General features: G+C 40.2%; 1 protein-coding gene across 3 annotated transcripts in view; it reads left to right on the forward strand.

Annotated features, from left to right (window-relative positions):
* Positions 1-19,930, forward strand: part of STXBP5 (syntaxin binding protein 5) — a 422,331-nt gene extending 402,401 nt beyond the window's left edge. For all 3 annotated transcript variants that reach the window (XM_063443591.1, XM_063443592.1, XM_063443593.1), the window contains 7 exons: positions 854-904; positions 3,730-3,969; positions 5,014-5,383; positions 15,378-15,543; positions 16,014-16,125; positions 17,169-17,389; positions 19,082-19,930. In XM_063443591.1, the coding sequence (XP_063299661.1) occupies positions 854-904; positions 3,730-3,969; positions 5,014-5,383; positions 15,378-15,543; positions 16,014-16,125; positions 17,169-17,389; positions 19,082-19,123 (1,202 nt within the window). In that variant the 3' untranslated portion in view covers positions 19,124-19,930. The remainder of the gene's footprint in view (positions 1-853; positions 905-3,729; positions 3,970-5,013; positions 5,384-15,377; positions 15,544-16,013; positions 16,126-17,168; positions 17,390-19,081) is intronic.
* Positions 19,931-20,377: the final 447 nt, after the last annotated feature.

Genomic DNA, 20,377 nt, shown 5'->3' on the forward strand with positions numbered 1-20,377 from the left:
TTGCACCACGGACGGGCCACCCAGAGCCTCGGGCCCTCAGCCCATGACTGATATGCCAGAGTGCTTAGTCTGACCCTGGCCTGTTCCTGCACTGCATGTGGAAGCATGGCAGCAGAGGATGTACCACACAGACTGAATGGGCTCCTTGTTTGTGTGTATGTATTAAGCAATGTGTGTCAATTAGACCATTTGTGTGTGTGTGTGTGTGTGTGTGTATATAGTATATGTATGTAATAATCATATAATTGAAGCAGTTTCTTGTGTTAGGCAATTTGTATGTGTTTTAGGCAATAGAAGGAACATTACTATCTGGGCACAACTGGAAGTTTCTTATTAAAGTCAGACTTTATTTGAAGTGCAAAAGTGAAGACAACGTTTCAGCCCATGAATCATCTTTTGTCAGGTCTATTTTGGTGTTTAGTGAATAAACACAATAGAACGATCTCATTCCTTACACCTGCTAAATATGTAGCATATAAGTGTAATTTGTACTCTTTATAATGTCCCTTAGATCAAGCATTAACATGGCTAAATAAGGCATCTACCAATAAATGTGTCGCTTTCTTTTTATTTTATATAACTAAAAATTCCATTGAAGTTGTCAAGATTAGTAAGTAGTACTATTGCATATGTGTTTGCTGATATTTTGCAGCCTGCCATTTAGTTAATTATGTATTTACTCAAACCTACCAATGCTTCTTATTCTCAACGTTTTAAATGTTAACCATTTTTTGCTTTCAGCCCTTTGCAGTGTTCGTTGTGATCAGACTAAACTGCATGGGGACTGCCTGTCAGTCCCTCAGGCTCAAAATACGATGTTTCCTTATTTTTAAGATGTTATTTTTTTTTCCAGCAAAGATGTCAAGGAAGTTAAGCCTGCCTACAGAATTAAAGCCTGAACTAGGTAAGTTTCATATTGGTCTTTCGTCAAAATAAGTTCACATTATTCACGTAAATACAAACTAAAATACTATTCACGTAATTACAAACTCTACAAAAATATTTCTTTTTGTACTACATTAAAAATATATTTTGAGTTACTAGTGAAAAAATATCCAGCACACGAGAACATACACTGATCAGCACAACATTAAAACCACTGACAGGTGAAGTGAATAACCTTGATTATATAGTTACGATGGCACTTGTAAAGGGGTGGTGATATATTAGGCAGCAAGAGAAAAGTTAGTGCTTGAATTTCATGTGTTGGAAGCAGAAAAAATGGGCATGCGACAAGGGCCAAATAGTATACAGTGGCAACTACCTACCAAACGTGTTGCAAGGAAGGAAAACCAGTGAACCAGCGTCAGGGTCATGGTCGTCCAAGGCCCATTGATGCACGTGAGAAGTGACGGCTAGCCTGTCTGATCTCATCACACAGAAGAGCTGCAGTCCGGTCAGAGTGCCCATGATGACACCTGTCCACCATGGAAAGCATCTTCAATGGGTGAGCGTCAAAACTAGACGAAGAATGTTGCCTGGTCTAAGGAATCAAATGTTTTCTTTTAGGTCAGGTGGATGGCCAGTCTCTGTGCACTGTTTAACTGTGGAAGAGATGGCAGCAGGAAAGAAGACAGACTGGTGGAGGTAGTGTTATGCTCTAGGAAACCTTGGGTCCTGGCATATATGTAAATGTTACTTTGACACGTACCACCTAACTGGAGATTGTTGCATACCACGTACACCAGTTCATGGTCGTGATGTTCCCTGATGGCAGTGGCCACTTTTAGCAAGATAATGAACCCTGCCATACTACAATAATTGTTCAGGAATGGTTTAAAGGAATATGACCAAGCGTTCAATATGTTGCCTTGACCTCCAAATTCCCCAGATCTCAATCCAATCTTTGTCATGTGCTGGAACAGCAAATCCAATCCAAGGACGTCCTGCCTCGCAGCTTGGAGAACTTAAAGGAACTGATGCTAATGTCTTAGTACCAGATACTACAGGACTCGATCTTGTGGACTCTATGCCTCAACGCATCAGAGTTGTTTTGGCAGCATGAGGGGGACCTCCACTGTATTAGGCAGATGGTTTTAATGTTGTGGCTGATCAGTGTTTGTAAGTGGTACTGGTAGATCTGTTAAGAGACCGGAAACATAGTAACCACACATAAAATAATTTTGCTTGAGAAAACCAATTTAAAGACTCACAAATCCTTATTTCTTGTATAGCACTGTACAAAAGTCCAATATGAGGGTTGGATCAGGAAGCAGTTGTACACCATAAGGGTATACACTGAAGTGTGAATTCAAACTGATTTTCAAAAGTATGGCTAGATAATAAAATTTTAAAATTCAAATTTTAGTGTTCCCTGACTATTTTGAGAAAGTGCGATTGTATTAAAATTAAATTTTGTGTGATCGAATTGCACACCGCAGTGAAATCCTCAGTTTGGAGTCACTGACACAATACCAAGGTAGGCATACTTATGATTAAAGGAGCACTATAGTGTTAGGAATACAAAGCTAGATTTCTAACACTATAGAAATCATCTGCCCCTCCCCCTGCGATGTAAAGGGTTAAAATTCCCTTTTTAATTTACTAGGAATATGTTTGTGTTCCTGACACTAATGTTCTGACACTATCATTGTTAAGCATTTAGGTGACCCTTTGGATTGCCATCTCTATGGGGAACATTCAGGGTCTCCATGAAAAGCGTGGAGACGCTGAACGCCAGTGCTGCACACTGTGTAGAACTGGATTAGGAAGCACCTCTAGTGGCTGTCTAGGCAGAAATGTAAACACTGCCATTTCTCTGAAAAGGCATCATTTACATTGAAACGCCCACAGGGACAGGCTGTAGACACCAGAACGCCTACATTAAGCTGCAGTGGTTCTGGTGACTAAAGTGTCCCTTTCACACTGCAATGTCAACTGCAATGTTTAACGTTGCAGGGTTAAGGGAACAGGAACATTGCACCCAGACCTCTTCAGCTCATTGAAGTGGTCTGAGTGCAATGTCACATGTCCCTTAGCCCTGCAATAGTAATTATTACAGTTATTGCGAAAGTGCAATAAATACTATCCAGAGTTAACTCCACCTCTAGTGGCTTTGATCTGGTATCTGACTCTGGACGTCCTCATGCTATGCATGAGGACTTCCAGCATCAGAAATCCTAATGCGAGCACATGTGCATTAGGTCTCCCCCACCGGCTGACGGGGGAGGAGCGTGGGTGGAGCCTGACCCAGTGCCAAGGGACATCGGCACTGGATTCTGGTAAGTGACTGAAGGGGTTTTAACCCCTTCAGCAATGCATGGTGGGGGGGCGCACTTTAGGATTCTATAGTGCCAGGAAAACGGCTTTAAGTGCCTCATCATTCCACATCTTGTTATATAAACCCTATGATCTAGCTAGTCTTGATTAAATAGTGTTGGATACGTTTTCCAAATGACTTGATATTTTTGGATATGAAAAAGATTACAATTTTATATATATTTTTTTATATATTGATTATTTTTTTATTAGTTTAAAATTACTTTTCAAAGCTTACCGCTCTTCCCCCCCCCCCCCCCCCCAAAAAAAAATAAACGATATTATGTGGAGAGCTTATCACAGAAATAATAAATAGAGGCCACAGTTTACTGAATAACACAATTTTAGATTTTTGGGCTTTATATGATTAACAGACAAATATACATTGTTAAGCTGTCATAAAATGTCACTGTGTTTACCTATTAATCAACTATAATATTTAACAATTTATATTATTGTTAATGCTTTCAGATGTCAGGGACAATTCATTCAGTCGATCCCGGAGTTCCAGTGTAACAAGCATTGACAAGGAATCACGGGAGGCCATATCAGCTCTGCATTTTTGTGAAACATTCACTAGAAAACCTGATGTATCAACAGCACCCTGCTTATGGGTGGGAACTACCCTTGGTACTGTGCTCGTCATAGTACTAAATTTACCACCAGGGGGAGATCAGAGACTTCTTCAGCCAGTTATTGTCTCTCCAAGTGGTAAGCTACAATAAATGAAATTGACTCTTACTGTATGGCAAATTAAGTTACAATTTCTAACATCCATATTATACATTTCCGTAAGTAGAATTTCTCCTTACATGACTATTGCATGATCTGTAAAAGCTGATAAACAGCTGTCATGCTTTACAGTTGTATTAAAGGACCACTTCAAATTCCTAAAATACTTCAGCTTGCTGGCTGAGTGTCCTCCCTTTCGTTCTTTATTTAATGCCTCTGCTCCTCCTCCTCTGTCGTCAGCCATGGCCTCGCTTGCATTAGTATTTCACCATAGGAAAGCATGTGTAATGCTTTCCTATGGGGTTTTGGATGATGGTGGAGATCCTAATGAATAGTGTGAGGACATCCAGCGTCAATTAGGCGACCTGGTAGACAGCCGCTAGAGGTTGGGTTATCCCTAAAGATAATTATTGCTGTTTATTAAAAACTAGGGTTGAGGGACCTGGCCCAGTGTACCCAGACCACTTCAATGTGCTGAAGTGGTTTGGGTGCCTATAGTCCCCTTTAAGTCCCTTTAAAAGTTTATCTAAATAGACTGAACAGAATAGAATTATATTTAATATCTGTCACCATTACATATTGTTTACCTTCTGTCCTCGCAATTAAGTTACTGATATGGTGCAATTTGGTATGTTCATCATACTGCAGAAAAGGGAAGAAGCACAGGGGAAGTTAATGCATGTCTAACTCAAGCTTCCAGTTGTTCTTAAACTGTGCTTGACCTATGCTGGCATACAATTATGAGAGTTGTTTGACCTCTCTTGTGCTTACCTGTTTTTCCTAAGATGAGAGGATATCATTAATTAATATTCACCAAATTAGTAGAGTAAAATTCAAGGAAGGCTATTCAAAATTCAAGGCTATCATCGGAAGGTATATCCCTTTAGGGATAAGATCTAACTACCATGATTGTGCACTCTACAGTGTATATGTACAATAGCAAGAAGGTTGAATTCGCATCTAGGAACAGAAATATTTTTTTTGTAACGTTATCAATAAAGGCCCAACTCTCTCTCTTTACAGGAACTATATTGAGGCTGAAGGGTGCAATCTTAAGAATGGCATTTCTGGACACTGTAGGGGCTTTAATTCCACCAGCACATGAAACCTGGAGGGAACACCACGTTCCTGAAGATAAGGATGACAGGGAGCGATTGAAAAAAAGGAGGCCAGTTTCAGTCTCCCCTTCCTCCTCTCAGGAAATCAGTGAAAACCAATATGCAGTCATGTGCTCTGAAAAGCAAGCAAAAGTGATCTCATTACCCTCTCAGAACTGCATTTATAAACACAACATAACAGAGACATCTTTTGTCCTGCGTGGCGATATTGTGACAATGAGTAACAGCACCTGCCTTGCATGTTTCTGTGCCAATGGACACATTATGACTTTTAGGTAAGAATTTACAGTATGATTAAGTTCATGTTTTATTTTTATTTACGTAAGTCTACACCGTATTTACAGTTTGGGGTAATTGAGTCCCTGTCCATAATTGCTGGAATCATACAACAATTTACTTTCAGGCTAGATGACCTTAAAGGGAAAGTATAGGCTAGGAATGCAAAATTGTATGCCTATCACTATTGTACCCTGTTGTGCCCCCTCGCTTGCGGTCCTCTCCCAAGCTGCACAGAAAGGCTTAGAAAACATTCTGTCACTTACCTGAATCCAGTGCTGCTAACGCTTGGCACTGGGTCTGGCTCTGCCTCTGCTGCTCCTTCCCCGTCGTCGGGGACCTAATGCACATACGCGGCAAGCACCACACTCTCATTAGGTCTACCCTATAGGAAAGCATTGAATCAATGCTTTCTTATGTGATTTTAGCTGACGCTGGAAGTCCTCTTGCAGAGCGGAAGGACGTCCAGCTTCATGCCACCAAAAGTAGCCTAGCAACCTGAAAGCGCCTCTAGTGGCCTTCTGTTAGAAAGCCCCTAGAGGTTAAGTTAATCCTGCAATTTAATTATTGCAGTTTATCAATAATCGTGGTAATTACAATTGCTAGGTTAAACGGACAGGGCACTGCACCCAGACACTTTAATGAGCTGAGTACCTAAAGGGTTCCTTTAATATCCATTCTAGATTTAATTCTTCCTTTTTTTTTTATGAAGTAAATGCTTGTTGCAGAGGAAGCGCTAGAATATAGATTACCATCTCCATTTTAGCTATGCAGGTGATACATTCTTCGTATGTGGCATAAAATGTAAGAATGTGATTTAATAAAAACAAAAAAATAGATTTTACATATGAAAAGTATTGATGGGTATAAGACATGACTTCGACCACACTAGACATATGACAATATAAAATAAATCCCAACATACATTAATCACATTGGGTATTGTAAAACACTGCATAATGTGAGGCTTTACATTACATTTACATTACATTAAGAGCAAGCACCAATCTTTTTTTATTTAGTATTTCTGTAGGGGTGGTGCCCATTTGCGTGCCTTCATCAGGGTAAAGACATTCGAGCTGAAAGAGTACCAAAATTGTACTTGCACAAATCTTTACCTCCTCACTGTTAAATGGGCATATAAACAACAAGAGGTTTTTTTTGTTAACATGTTGACATGTTTAGTATTTATAGATGTCTATTGAATGGGAATGTACAGATTGTAAGTTCAAATATATATTAAGATAACTAATAGATATACACAAATAAGGAGACACAATTCGTTGATTTAAAGCTGTGCCTTAGTTGCATTTCTATGAGGAAAAAAAAAACATAAACCAAATGTATACTACGGCCTATCAGTAAGCTTCATATCTTGATAAAAAACATTCAAAACATTATTCTCTGATAGCCAAACTGTTGTAAAGCCTCCATCAATCCACCATAATGCAGGGTGACCTTACTCTCTACCTCTAACGCTCGCCTTCCAGGGCTGCACCTCTTCTGTGGATCTCCCTTCCCTTCTCCGTAAGAATTTCACCCAGTCTCCACTCATTCAAAAAGTCATTGAAAACGCTCTTCTTCAAGAAAGCATATCAATTAAACTGTTTGCAGGTTTTTATACCCCACTCCCCAATGACTCCTCTGCAACAGTCAAAAATTACCTACTAAGCCCTCCGTGAATACTCTTCTAACAACCTACTGCGTACCCCTACTTTTACCCTTTGTGTCACTATACCCCACTCCCTCTAGAATGTAAACTCATTGAGCAGGGCCCTCCATCTCTCTTCCTGTACGTCCAGCTGTCTGGTTACAATTACATATCTGTAAGCCCACCCATTGTACAGCGCTATGGAATCTGATGGCGCTACATAAATAACAAAATAATAATACCACACATACTGAGAGGGTGGGTGACATCATTTTGCTCTTAATAAACTATTGACCTTACCCAGTGCCCACAAATGGACATTTGCAAAGAGCTTGCAATTTTAGTCAGTGCTGCAATTTTCTGTACTTGTATAATTTTTTGCCTGTGGGGGAAAAAATATAAATTATACTTATGTATGAAATAGTTTCTCAAGCGGCATCTTTCGCTAATCGTGTTTGTAATAGCTCTAGTCCTTACTGCTGTTTTTGAGACTATTCAGACACAGACACAAATCCATTGCACTTCGAGATGGAAAGCTATTACTGCAACAATATACTCTGTGCCGCAGAAAATGTGCCTTTCTGAACATCTTGATCAATTCAATTAATCTGGAGGTTGTTGGCTTAATATGCATCGTTACTCTATTGACATTGGCTATGATAATTGTGGTAGTGGAGTGGATATCAGGAGTTTTACTAAGATAAATCAATGGTGTTTATCAGTGCTGCTGGTGTGGGTTGTCCATTAAAGAACTGTCACCTCAAAAAAATTTTTTTAAATATAAATATTTCATCACGTTGTGAAGGACGATGTATACTATTTATCTTTCCCTGGCTGTAGGCATAGTGCACAACAATTGGTAGTTCTTCCCCATCCAGTATTTACAGATTCAGTATTTGAGTAGCTGAGTGACAGGCAACAGAGGGTTGTAGTCAATGGAGTATATTCAAAGCATGGTCTTACCAGTGGGCTACCTCAGGGATCTGTAATTGAACCCATTGTCTTTAATTTTTATTTTCGTGATATTGCAGAAGGTCTTGATGGTAAGGTATGTCTTTTTGTGAATTATAATAAGATATGTAACAGGGTTGATGTTCCAGGAGGGATAAGCCAAATGGCAAATTATTTAGGTAAACTAGAAAAATGGTCAGAGTTGTGACAACTGACATTTAATGCGGATAAGTGCAAGATACCCAAGGGTAGACTATAGAAAATTTGATAGAATCCTAACCTTAACATCCGAGGAAAGGGATTTAGGAGTAATTATTTCAGATGACTTAAAAGTAGACAGACAGTGTAACAGAGTAGCAGGAAATGCTAGCAGAAAGCTTGGTTGTATAGGGAGAGGTATTAGCAGTAGAAAGAGGGAAGTGCTCATGCCATTGTACAGAACACTGGTGAGACCTCACTTGGAGTATTGTACACAGTACTGGAGACCATGTCTCCAGAAGGATATTGATACCTTAGAGAGAGTTCAGAGAAGGGCTACTTAACTGGTGTATGGATTACATGATAAAACTTGCCAGGAAAGGTTAAAGGATCTTAACATATATAGCTTGGAGGAAAGACGAGACGGCTGAGATTTGATAGAAACATTTAAATACATAAAGGGAATCAACACAGTAAAATAGGAGAATATATTTAAAAGAAGAAAAACAACCACAACAAGAGGAAATAGTCTTAAATTACAGGGACAAAGGTTTAAAAATATCAGGAAGTATTACTTTACAGAGAGGGTCGTGGATGCATGGAATAGCCTTCCAGCTGAAGTGGTAGAGGTTAACACAGGGAAGGAGTTTAACCCCTTAAGGACATAATGTGGGTGTCAACATATAGCATGTAAATGGAGATGTTATTACCTAGGCAAGGGGTAGGCAACCTATGGCTCGTGTGCCATGCAAGGCACTCGAGGTGTATTTGCACAGCACTCAAGACTGCTAGAGCCAAACAGGCTCTGGCCTATCAGGAGTCTTAGTGAACCCTTTCGATATCTGCTAATACGAAAAGGTGGTGAAGGACAATCCTCAATTTATGTATTGCAGCACGTAGAGGAAGTGATCTCAGATCACTTCCTCCCAGCACTTGTGAATGTGAATCCACACTGGAGTAGAACACACTGGAGTAGAGCTGTTGTTGCAGCTCCTGTCCTTGACATGTACCTGGCCAGCCTGGTCCCCACTGGAACCCAGGGAAGCCACCCACACTGCTAGATATACACATACAGAAATGAAGAATAACCACTCCCCTCATACAAATAATACAAACAGCCACAAACAAAAATACTCACAATCTACACAAACGTAAAACCACTAACAATCCACGTACATAGACACAATCCCACATGCAGCCTCTCCCAAACAGCCCCACACATACACACACTAGCAAAAACACAATGTGACATATCCAGCCACACACACAATTCCACAAGCACTCACCATACACAGCCCACATTCAAGCAGTATACGGCAACATACACTCCTCAATTTAAAAAAATAGGGCCGGCACGCTACGGGACATCACAATCCTATGTCGGCACAGTGCTGCTAAAAGGTTGCCTACCCCTGACCTAGGCATTGGGATATATGTAACCTGACAAGTCCAATAGACTATTTTTAAAAATAAATGACAGATGTATTGCCTGACTTCATTGTTTTCCAAGCTATGAGCTAGTTCCCAGAGTACTAAGTGGGAATGCAGAGGTGTATACATGCAGAGACTTATGTATAAAGTTGCTTTCAAAATTATTCAAATCAGGTTTATTGTCAAAATGTGCAGACTTTCAGCTGTTTGCAATGAATAAATCAAACCAAAGCAATAAAAATAGTTCAACACAACAAATGCTTCAAGTGGCTGAAAATGCAACTTAGGACTTCTCCAGTCTCAAAATTATTAAATCCCCTGAATAGAATCCCTCACCATAGCACATATGTGCAAAACAGATGCTGTCAGAAGAATGGTCCACAAAGTTAAGAGAAGAGATCACTGGCCCTCCCAAACAAGGAACAGGATATAAAAAGATAGCCGAGGTATTGAATGTTCCTAGAGACACCATTGGAAGGATAGTTTGAAGGAACAGTGGTTACACTACCTGGACAGGAGAGAACAAGGAAGCTATCAATGGCTGTAACCAGATTTCTGAGAAGGCAGGTTGTGGAAAAACCCTTGAGTGACTGCATAAGACCTGCAGCAAGACTTGGTGGAAACGGGTACTGATGAGTCAGAGAGCACAGTAAGGTGCATATTAAACGCAGAAGGTTTCCATGCCAGAATACGTACACCAAGCATGTCAAACTCAAAGTGTGGCATGGGCCACATAAACAAGGTTTAAGTTTATGTGGGTCGCACACACACACACACACACACACACAGACTCACTCACTGACAGACACACACACACTGACAGACACACACACACTCACAGACACTGACACACACACACTCAGACACTGACACACACACACTCAGACACTGACACACACACACACTTACTCACAGACAGACACTGACAGACACACACATACAGACACACACACATGCTCACTGACAGACACACACATACTTTTCTTTATTGCTCCTTACCTTTTGGAGCATCTCCCTGGGGTCCTTCCTGCTCCTCACTGCTCCCACGGGCAGTTTAGTGATGCTGGGTGCCGGAATATGACGCCCGGCTTCACTTCAGTCGGCGCGCGCGAGGGAGCAGTGAGGAGCTGGAACACTGAGCTCCCTCGCTGCCATCAGAGACATCTCCTCCCCGGCCTGCCAGCCGGGTAAATGATAGCAGAGTAGGCACCTGCAATATGGGGAAAGCAGGTGCCTACTCTGCTTGGAACATTAGGCATGTACTCGCGGCTCGCCGGGCCGCAAAGCTGGTCCTTGTGGGCCGCATGCGGCCAGCAAGTTTTACATGCTTGACATACACCACTACTGACCCAAAATCATGAAAAAAAGTAGGCTCCAAATGTCCAAATTGCACGAAATTCGTCCGAATTGATTTTCGGAACAAAACTAATTGCATAGGTCTACTTACTACTAGGTTAGTTTACTGTAGAGACAGTGTATTTGCTTGACTCTTGTAGTGTCTGGTTGTTGCATTAGTGGGTGGCATCCCATGTCAGCTCGACTGTACTCAGCTGTGCCTCTAAACTAGAGATTGTCCAACTTTTTCTCTCTCTGGTTCTGTAAACATTTATATGTATGAATTGAAGGAAGGATGTCTCAGAAGCATGTGTGAGCATGCATTCCAGGAATGGCAGTAAAAAATGTCATATTTAGTATTTATAACATGCTCTTTTACATATTACAAACAATATAGCCTATAAGTTTTATTTATTTATGTTATATATATATATATATATATATATATATATATATATATATATATATATATATATATATATGAAAAGAGACTACAATACCTTGCACTCAAGCTGCAAAAAAAAATCTTAGCCGGGTGCACTACCAGGGCTCCAGAATAGATAGCAGAAAGTAGATGGCTGCACTCAAGGTCTTCCAAGTAAAAATTAACTTTTATTGTGACATATTAAAATCAGGATCAACGTTTCAGTCCTCCCTAAGGACTTTAATCAGGATCATATATAGTAATAATAGCACTTCAGGGACTAGAGCAACGTTTCAGTTCTCTAATGGAACTTTCATCAGTATCCATTAGAGAACTGAAACGTTGCTCTACTACTGGCAGATGCCTGAATTAAAGCAAAGTTTTTTTTCACTATATTTTCAAAGTCCCTGGAGTGCTATTATTACTTTATTTCTATTATTTAGTTGTTAAGCACCGGGCTCTAACTGACAATCCAGGAGTGCAAGCAATTGGAACTTTATATATATAAATATTTTTCATTAGTTCTTTATGTCAAGAACAAGATTCCCCAAAAGTTAAATGTTTTGTCAGTCCTGACAGGTAATAATAGTACTTGCACAATGAGTATGTGTGTGACATGATATCTAATCTATGGCAACCTACCGTATATACTCGAGTATAAGCCGACCTGAATATAAGCCGAGGCCCCTAATTTTACCCCCAAAAACTGGGAAAACGTATTGACTCGAGAATAAGACTAGGGTGGGAAATGCAGCAGCTACTGGTAAATTTCTAAATAAAATTAGATCCTAAAAAAATTATATTAATTGAATATTTATTTACAGTGTGTGTATATAATGAATGCAGTGTGTGTGTATGTGTGCAGTGTGTGTGTATGAGTGCAGTGTGTGTGAGTGCAGTGTGTGTGTGAGTGCAGTGTGTGTATATGAATGAAGTGTGTGTATATGAATGAAGTGTGTGTATATGAATGAAGTGTGTGTATATGAATGAAGTGTGTGTATATGAATGAAGTGTGTGTATATGAATGAAGTGTGAGTGTGTGTGATGCAGTGTGTGTCGTTGTATGTGTTGGTGGGGGGTGGGCATTTTGATTATTGTTATTTTATTAATTATTATTTTAATCATTTTTTGTTCTATTATTTATTTTATTAATTATTATTTTTTTTTGTTATATTGTTATTTTTTTAAAATTATTATTATTTTTAATATTTTATTATTATATTTATATTTTTTCGTCCCCCCTCCCTGCTTGATACATGGCAGGGAGGGGGGCTCTCCTTCCCTGGTGGTCCAGTGACATTGGCAGTTCAGTGGGGGGAGGGGGCTGGCAGAGCTGTTACTTACCTCTCCTGCAGCTCCCTCCTCCTCCACTCCGGTCCGGTCAGCTCCCCTGTCAGCTCACACTGTAAGTCTCACGAGAGCCGCACTATGACCCTGCGGCTCTTGCGAGACTTACACTGTGAGCTGACAGAGGTGCTGAACGGACCTGCGCGGAGGAGGAGGGAGCTGACAGGAGCTGCAGGAGAGGTAAGTAAACGCTCTGCAGCCCCCACAGCCCCCAGTCTGTATTATGGCAATATAAATTGCCATAATACAGACACTGACTCGAGTATAAGCCGAGTTGGGGTTTTTCAGCACAAAAAATGTGCTGAAAAACTCGGCCTATACTCGAGTATATACGGTACTTACAATATTCAGGCCATGACAAATGGTTATGATAGTAGGGGTCTTTTCCAGTTACAGGTGCTGTGCTTTTCCCTTCCATGTTTGGGAAGTTATTTATTGACTGGAAAACGTATAAACTTTACATTTCTATTATGTTGAAACATAATGCACATGTTTATACTAAAGATATACAGTGGTACCTCTGTTTACAAACACCTTGGTTAACATAATTTTCGGTTTACAAATGAAAATCCATTGAAAATAGTGCCCCGGTTTACAAATTTTTTTTGCAATACAAAGCAAGTTTCCCCAGGATGCATTGCGCCTGGGAGGTCTATAGCGCCATCCCCATGCATGCTGGAGTCTGTGGGTAGCACGTGGCGCCAAATGTGGAGGTGTTGGAGCGGCTTTTGCATCGAGCTTTGGAGCCATTCTTTGCAGCGGTTTTGGGACTTTTTGGTGCATTTCTCAAGCGGTAGAAAGGTAGGGAGCTGAGCTTTGACGTTTGCATGCCTTTTATTCTGTGTTCTGCATTGTGGGTTTGTTTCATGCCAGCTCATTTTGACTTTTTTTCTGACTTCTAGAATGGATTTATTGGTTTTTAATGCATTCCTACGGGAAACCGCGTTTCGGTTTACAGATTTTTTGCAATACAAAACGTCCCGGAGAATGCATTAAATTCGGAAACAGAGATACCACTGTATAATTATATTGAACATGCATATACATTATCTTTAATGAGAATCAGAAGCATATGTTATGTGTTGTTTTAACATCATATTCTTAATTCTAGAGCCTTCGAACATTAATGTTACCTGCAATATATTTTGAATAAACCTGCCAAAAAAGCACATGTGCCTGGATCCAATTGGTTTGCTAGCATGATAATAGATATACCTATAGTCAGTGGCGTAATTACCACAGTCGCAGCAGCGACTGGGCCCATCGCTCTATCAAATTTCCCTGCCCTTAGAAATCCCCTACCCTCGTCACTTCAGGTGAGGGGAATCAGCGGGAGCCTGTGCTGCACATGTGTGCTTGCACTCCTGCATGGTAGGGAAATCTGATAGAGGCTCTGAGCATATCATGGGAACTCCTCCACAGCAAGGTCCTGGAAGGTAAGTAAAGCTAGTTTTACACTTTCATTATAGTTAGTGCATTCACTAAGCTTTTGGGTCTCTCCCCAGAAAGGGGGGGCTGCAGGGGGTGGGGAGAGAGAAATGGAGGGACGGCAAGGGGTGAGGGGGAGAGAGAAATGGAGGGACTGCAAGGGGTGAGGGGGAGAGAGAAATGGAGGGACTGCAAGGGGTGATGGGGAGAGAGAAATGGAGGGACTGCAAGGGGTGAGGGGGAGAGAGAAATGGAGGGACTGCAAGGGTGAGGGGGAGAGAGAAATGGAGGGACTGCAAGGGGTGAGGGGGAGAGAGAAATGGAGGGACTGCAAGGGGTGAGGGGGAGAGAGAAATGGAGGGACTGCAAGGGGTGAGGGGGAGAGAGAAATGGAGGGACTGCAAGGGGTGAGGGGGAGAGAGAAATGGGGGGACTGCAGGGGGTGAGGGGGAGAGAGAAATGGGGGGACTGCAGGGGGTGGAGGGAGAAAGAAATGGGGGGACTGCAGGGGGTGGAGGGAGAAAGAAATGGAGGGACTACAAGGGGTGAGGGGGAGAGAGAAATGGAGGGACTACAAGGGGTGAGGGGGAGAGAGAAATGGAGGGACTGCAAGGGGTGAGGTGGGGAGACACATGGAGGGCCTGCAGGGGGTGGGGGGGTGGGGAGACACATGGAGGGTCTGCAGGGGGTGGGGGGGGCGATGAGACACATGGAGGGTCTGCAGGGGTGGGGGGGCGATGAGACACATGGAGGGTCTGCAGGGGGTGGGAGGGCGGTGAGACACATGGAGGGGGTGAGGGGCCCGTGGTTTCTAGTTACGCCTCTGCCTATAGTCCACATTAAATGAAGTGCAACTAAAGCAGTCAGTATGAAAACATGTAATTATGTAAAATAGACAACATATACGGTATTTGTACTCCATTAATTCTCCATTTGCAGTAACCAAGAATCACAACAGTTGATAAAATTTGTACTGTTAACTGTAATAATAGTAACAACTAAATGCCAGTATGCAAATGAAAACAGAGGAAAGATTAATAAATAACCTGGCCTGATTTACGTGTATTGATATCATTATATTGGTGTGATTGGAGTGAATCCTAATATTATTTAATACGTCTTGTAGATAAGGTTCAGTAAATCATATCAGAAATGACTTGGATGACATTGTTTATGATAATATAAACCTTATATAGCTACACTTTATGACTATAATTCTGTTTCCTAGTTTGCCAAGCTTAAGGCCGTTGTTGGATGTAAATTATTTGCCGCTTACCAACATGCGGATAGCACGAACATTCTGCTTCACGAACAATGGACAGGCACTGTACCTCGTATCACCATCAGAAATACAGAGAATTACCTACAGTCAAGAAACCTGTGAGAACCTGCAGGTAAGGCATTTATAATGCCATTCTTAAAGCCGATTGATCAATAGATAAGTGAATGAATTTGACCCAATTAATTATGATGCCCATTCAATTACAAATCACTAGCAAATATGCTTCCTAGAGTATTGAAAAATGTTTTATCCCAGGCAGTAGGACTGTTTGGTAGTCACCCATATTTAGACAAAATAAGTTTATGAAATTACATTATGACAAAGCTTTTAGCCACCGTAAACCAGGATTTGTCAGTATATTAGGAGTTTGGAAACAAATTTGACATTTAATAGAATTCAACTTTAGCAGTCACATAGAAACTTAAAAAAAAAAAAAATATGTAAGATTTAGCATTCCCATACATGGCTTTATACACACTCTAAAAGAAATAGCAAATGTCATTCTTGTCAAATGATTGTTTACCTAATGGTTGCCATACACATGAGAAAAATATTGTGAGAAATCTATTTTCTGTCATACAGGAAATGCTTGGAGAGCTGTTCACTCCAGTTGAAACACCAGAAGCTCCCAACAGAGGATTCTTCAAAGGCTTGTTTGGTGGTGGAGCACAGTCCCTTGATCGAGAGGATCTCTGTAAGTCTTCTGTTTTCCTTTAAATATATTGTTGAAACCTGCTCCAAAGATTCATTTTTGGGGCTTTTTAAACACATTTCTCTGTTCCATTTTATACCCCTCGTGCTGCCCTCTCTTTATGATTTCTCTTCTCTAACCTTATAAATACTCTCCTTAGATCAACGTTTTATAGGAGTTTCTACAAGTAACAGTGATTTGATGTCAGTTGACAACTGAAGTACAATATTTAGGCCAAAAACGTTGCATTGAAATAAAAGTTGAGCTGGATACTTTTTACAGGCAGCTATTTTTCCCACAATGTGCAATTTGGTTGTCATTTGATCTTAACTCTTAAAGGACCACTATAGTGCCAGAAAAAATAATACTTGTTTTTCTGGCACTCTAGGGTCTCTAGGCCCCCCCACCCTTAGGGTCCCCCTCCCGTCGGGCTCTAGCGGTAGGAAGGGGTTAAACACTTACCTTTATCCACCGCCTCTGGGGACTCTCCGTCTCCTTTTCCCGTCATTGGCTGAATGCGCATGCGTGGCATGAGCCCTGCCCGCATTCAGCCAGTCTCACAGGAAAGCATTCTCAATGCTTTCCTATGGACGCTGGCGTCTTCTCACTGTGAAAATCACAGTGGGAAGCGCCTCTAGCGGCTGTCAATGAGACAGCCACTAGAGGCTGGATTAACCCATAGGTAAACATAGCAGTTTCTCTGAAACTGCTATGTTTACAGCAGAAAGGGTTAATCCTAGAGGGACCTGGCACCCAGACCACTTCAGCTTAATGAAGTGGTCTGGGTGCCTATAGTGGTCCTTTAAGAATCAATGTTAATCTTTAAACACCTTAAACTGACCCAGGAATGCTCTCTAATACAGTAACACCTATGCTGTATGGAATAGGCCATAAATCATAATCTTCACAACAAGGATTATCATTGGTCTCACAATTATGCCATGTGTTTACACTATATGCAAGATACTGAAACCAGCTATGTTTACCCTATTGTTTATTGGGTTTGTATTCATTAATGTGTTATTTTGTTTCCTCCAACATTATAGTTGGAGAAATTGTATCGGGAAAACCATCAAGGAGCCTTGCACAGCACATTCCTGGACCTGGAGGCATTGAAGGGGTGAAGGGAGCAGCATCAGGAATTGCTGCAGAGCTAGCCCGTGCCAGGCTGGCCCTTGATGAAAGGGGGCAAAAATTAGGAGAAGCAGAAGAAAAGACAGCTGCCATGCTTGCCAGCGCAGACTCACTCTCAAAGCACGCTCACGAGGTACAACTGGTTAAATAACTTATTTTTAACGGTAACAGAGTGCTTCTGAATGTGTGACCTTACTTAAAAATGAAAGCTTTAAAGGGACACTGCTATTTAAAATAAAAGTTATTCTGTGCAGCATATTACAGCTTTATTTTTTACTTAAATTAACATGTGACCTGTGTCTGTTTTCCATCTCTTAGAGTTAGATCTCATAGTATATATAATATATATATTTGATACTTTAAGTCTTTAACCCCTTAAGGACACATGACGTGTGACATGTCATGATTCCCTTTTATTCCAGAAGTTTGGTCCTTAAGGGGTTAAATCAATGTAAATTAGTGTATAGGTTGACTCATATACACAGTGTTGTTGAATGATGCCTACAGCAAGATACTGATATACAAATCGGATGGCTTTCGAAGGTGAAAAATAGAAATAAAGCAAAGTAAATAAATCACTGAGATTCATTTAGTAAACAATGAATTGGAAACTTTTTACAAAATGTCGGCCAAAATAACCTATTTGGTAACAAAGTTTGAGAATTTACCTTTTGCCTACATATAGCAAATTGGTTTTAAATGAAACAAATTTCTCCAATGTATTTCTTTTATTTATTTATTTTTCTTGTTTTTTTGCTATTTAAAAAAATAAATAAAATGTTTTTGGCTTTATTTGAATTTCTTATGACGTAAACTCTAGAATTTAGAACAAACAGATGTCAAATTAATATTAGGTAGGTCAGTTAATATTATGGTCTGACGGGATATTTATGAATATGTAACTAGGTGAACTGACTAGGGGGTCTTGAAATTTTAATTTTAACAATCTCTGTTTTTACATCTCTGGGAATCCAGTCTACGCCTAGAACAGGGGTAGGCAACCTTCGGCACTCAGATGTTGTGGACTACTTCTCCCCTTATGTTTGTTAGCATTATGACTATAAGTACATTATTAAAGAGGTAGTCCACAACATCTGGTGTGCTAAAGGTTGCCTTCCCCTGGCCTAGATTGTAGCCCACACTCACTAGAACTCAATTTAATAAGAAAATCAGATTGTGAAATAATGCTAGAAACCGTCTATCTTCCTTCTAAGCTTTCAGTGCAACATAGGAGTACAATATTTGTAATGCTCCTCAGTATATATTTGAATAATTGGGCTCAACTCCACTTCTGTCGACCTACAATCTATTCAACCTGTGTCTCTTATGTGTCTTTCTGCAGCTTTGTGTCCTTAATCTCCACATGTGCTTATTACACCCCATGTGTTAAACTCCCTGTTATGTGCCTCTCCCAATCTGTCATTCAGACTTAGCTTTATCTCTCAGTGCCCTATATCTTCCATCCTCCTGAAGTTTTTCTCATCTACCACTTCCCTCCTCATGTCCCACAAACTGACATATTGATATGCCTCCATGTTCATAATCCTGCCCCACTAACCTAACTCTGCCATCTTCCCCAACCATATGACCTTTCTCAGGCATGTGACTTCACAGCTAAAATGGCTGATGTGGAACTGTGAAATACTGCCTCAACCATCAAAGCACTTGGGCGGTGTCAGCATACACTTAACTGCTGCCATAAACATACCTCCTCCTTCTGTAACCTTTTGATGTTGATATATTTTTGTTGTTTCATTTTTTGTATGTGAAACTTATCCAAAAATGAAGCCTGTCCTTTTTAATGATACTATTTTCTTTGTTGTAGATGATGTTAAAATACAAAGACAAGAAGTGGTATCAGTTCTGATGTGACCCTATTCCAAAAGCATCTATTAAACTTAATTGGAAAGAAGATCTAAACACGAGCATCCATTTCTCTTCATTTCTTTCTGCAGGACAGTTGGGAGCAAGGGGAGTGAACATTCATCTTTGGTTACTGTTTCCTAGCACAAATCATATGCTGTCTTACCTCAGTCTTGCGGCTTACACTGAGGACCATTGCATTAAAACAGACGGGAAAGAAAAACTCAGTATTCTTCTTTCAACTGTTATTTGATGATGGTAATGAAAAGAGGCTGCGTATTATAATGAAAAGATATAAAACGGGGAGAGAAAAAAAGCTTTTTTTTTTTCCTCTTCCTTATTCCTAGTATAAAATGTTAACGTTCCATATGCTTTATTTTCTTTTACTGGTGTGTCACTTTCCTGTAATGGAGAACTTACATTTGGACTGCTAGCACCCACCTTCTGTTACTTCATCCATTAAAAAACAAACAAAAAAAAACAATCAAATAACAAAACAAAAAAAACACTTGTTCTTTAAGGTGTTATCTTTGGGGAAGATCAGTTCTAGACTTTTAACTGCACACAGAGATGCTAGATTTACTGGAACATCCTCAGAGAACACCTGGCCATTTTCAGTAACGAGGAAGACTCTTCTTAATACCGTTGTTTTCTGCATTCGTGATTTCAGTCCAAAAAAAAGAAAGATTTGTGAGTTGTGATTTTTTTTTTCTGCACTTGGCCATATTCTTTTTCTTATCTTTCACTCTTCCCCAAAAATATTGTACAAGTGTTGCATTTCACTTTGCCTCTGAAAATATCATTCATTTCATGAAGCGTGTAATTGCATTGTCTTTTAGCCATCTAAATCCACAAATGGTCTAATACCAAATAGTTAGTGTTGTGCCATTTACGCATAGATAGTGCAGGGTTCTACAAACTGGCAAATTGGGCTGTTTGATATCCCCCTTTCGGTTTTGGAGATACGCATGCTCTTCAAGCTCTCAAACAGCCATAAAATTATATCATTTTCTTTTCTTTTTTTTTTTTTTTAAAGCAAACTGTTATAAGTCTAATCTCTTTTTGTATCCAAGTTCTGAATTATGAGCACAGTTTGTGTAGTAAGCACTAACCTGTGCTTAACGAGATATACACTTAAATTATCACGAAATTCTTTAAGTGCAACACAACACATATTGTATGTTTCATGATTTGAACCCTTATACAAACACATGAGATGGGCAAATGTCAAATCTGCTCTGTTGTTCTCTTTTCTTGT

The sequence above is a fragment of the Pelobates fuscus genome, chromosome 2, assembly GCF_036172605.1.
Source record: "Pelobates fuscus isolate aPelFus1 chromosome 2, aPelFus1.pri, whole genome shotgun sequence".
In the NCBI taxonomy this organism is placed as follows: Eukaryota; Metazoa; Chordata; class Amphibia; order Anura; family Pelobatidae; genus Pelobates; species Pelobates fuscus.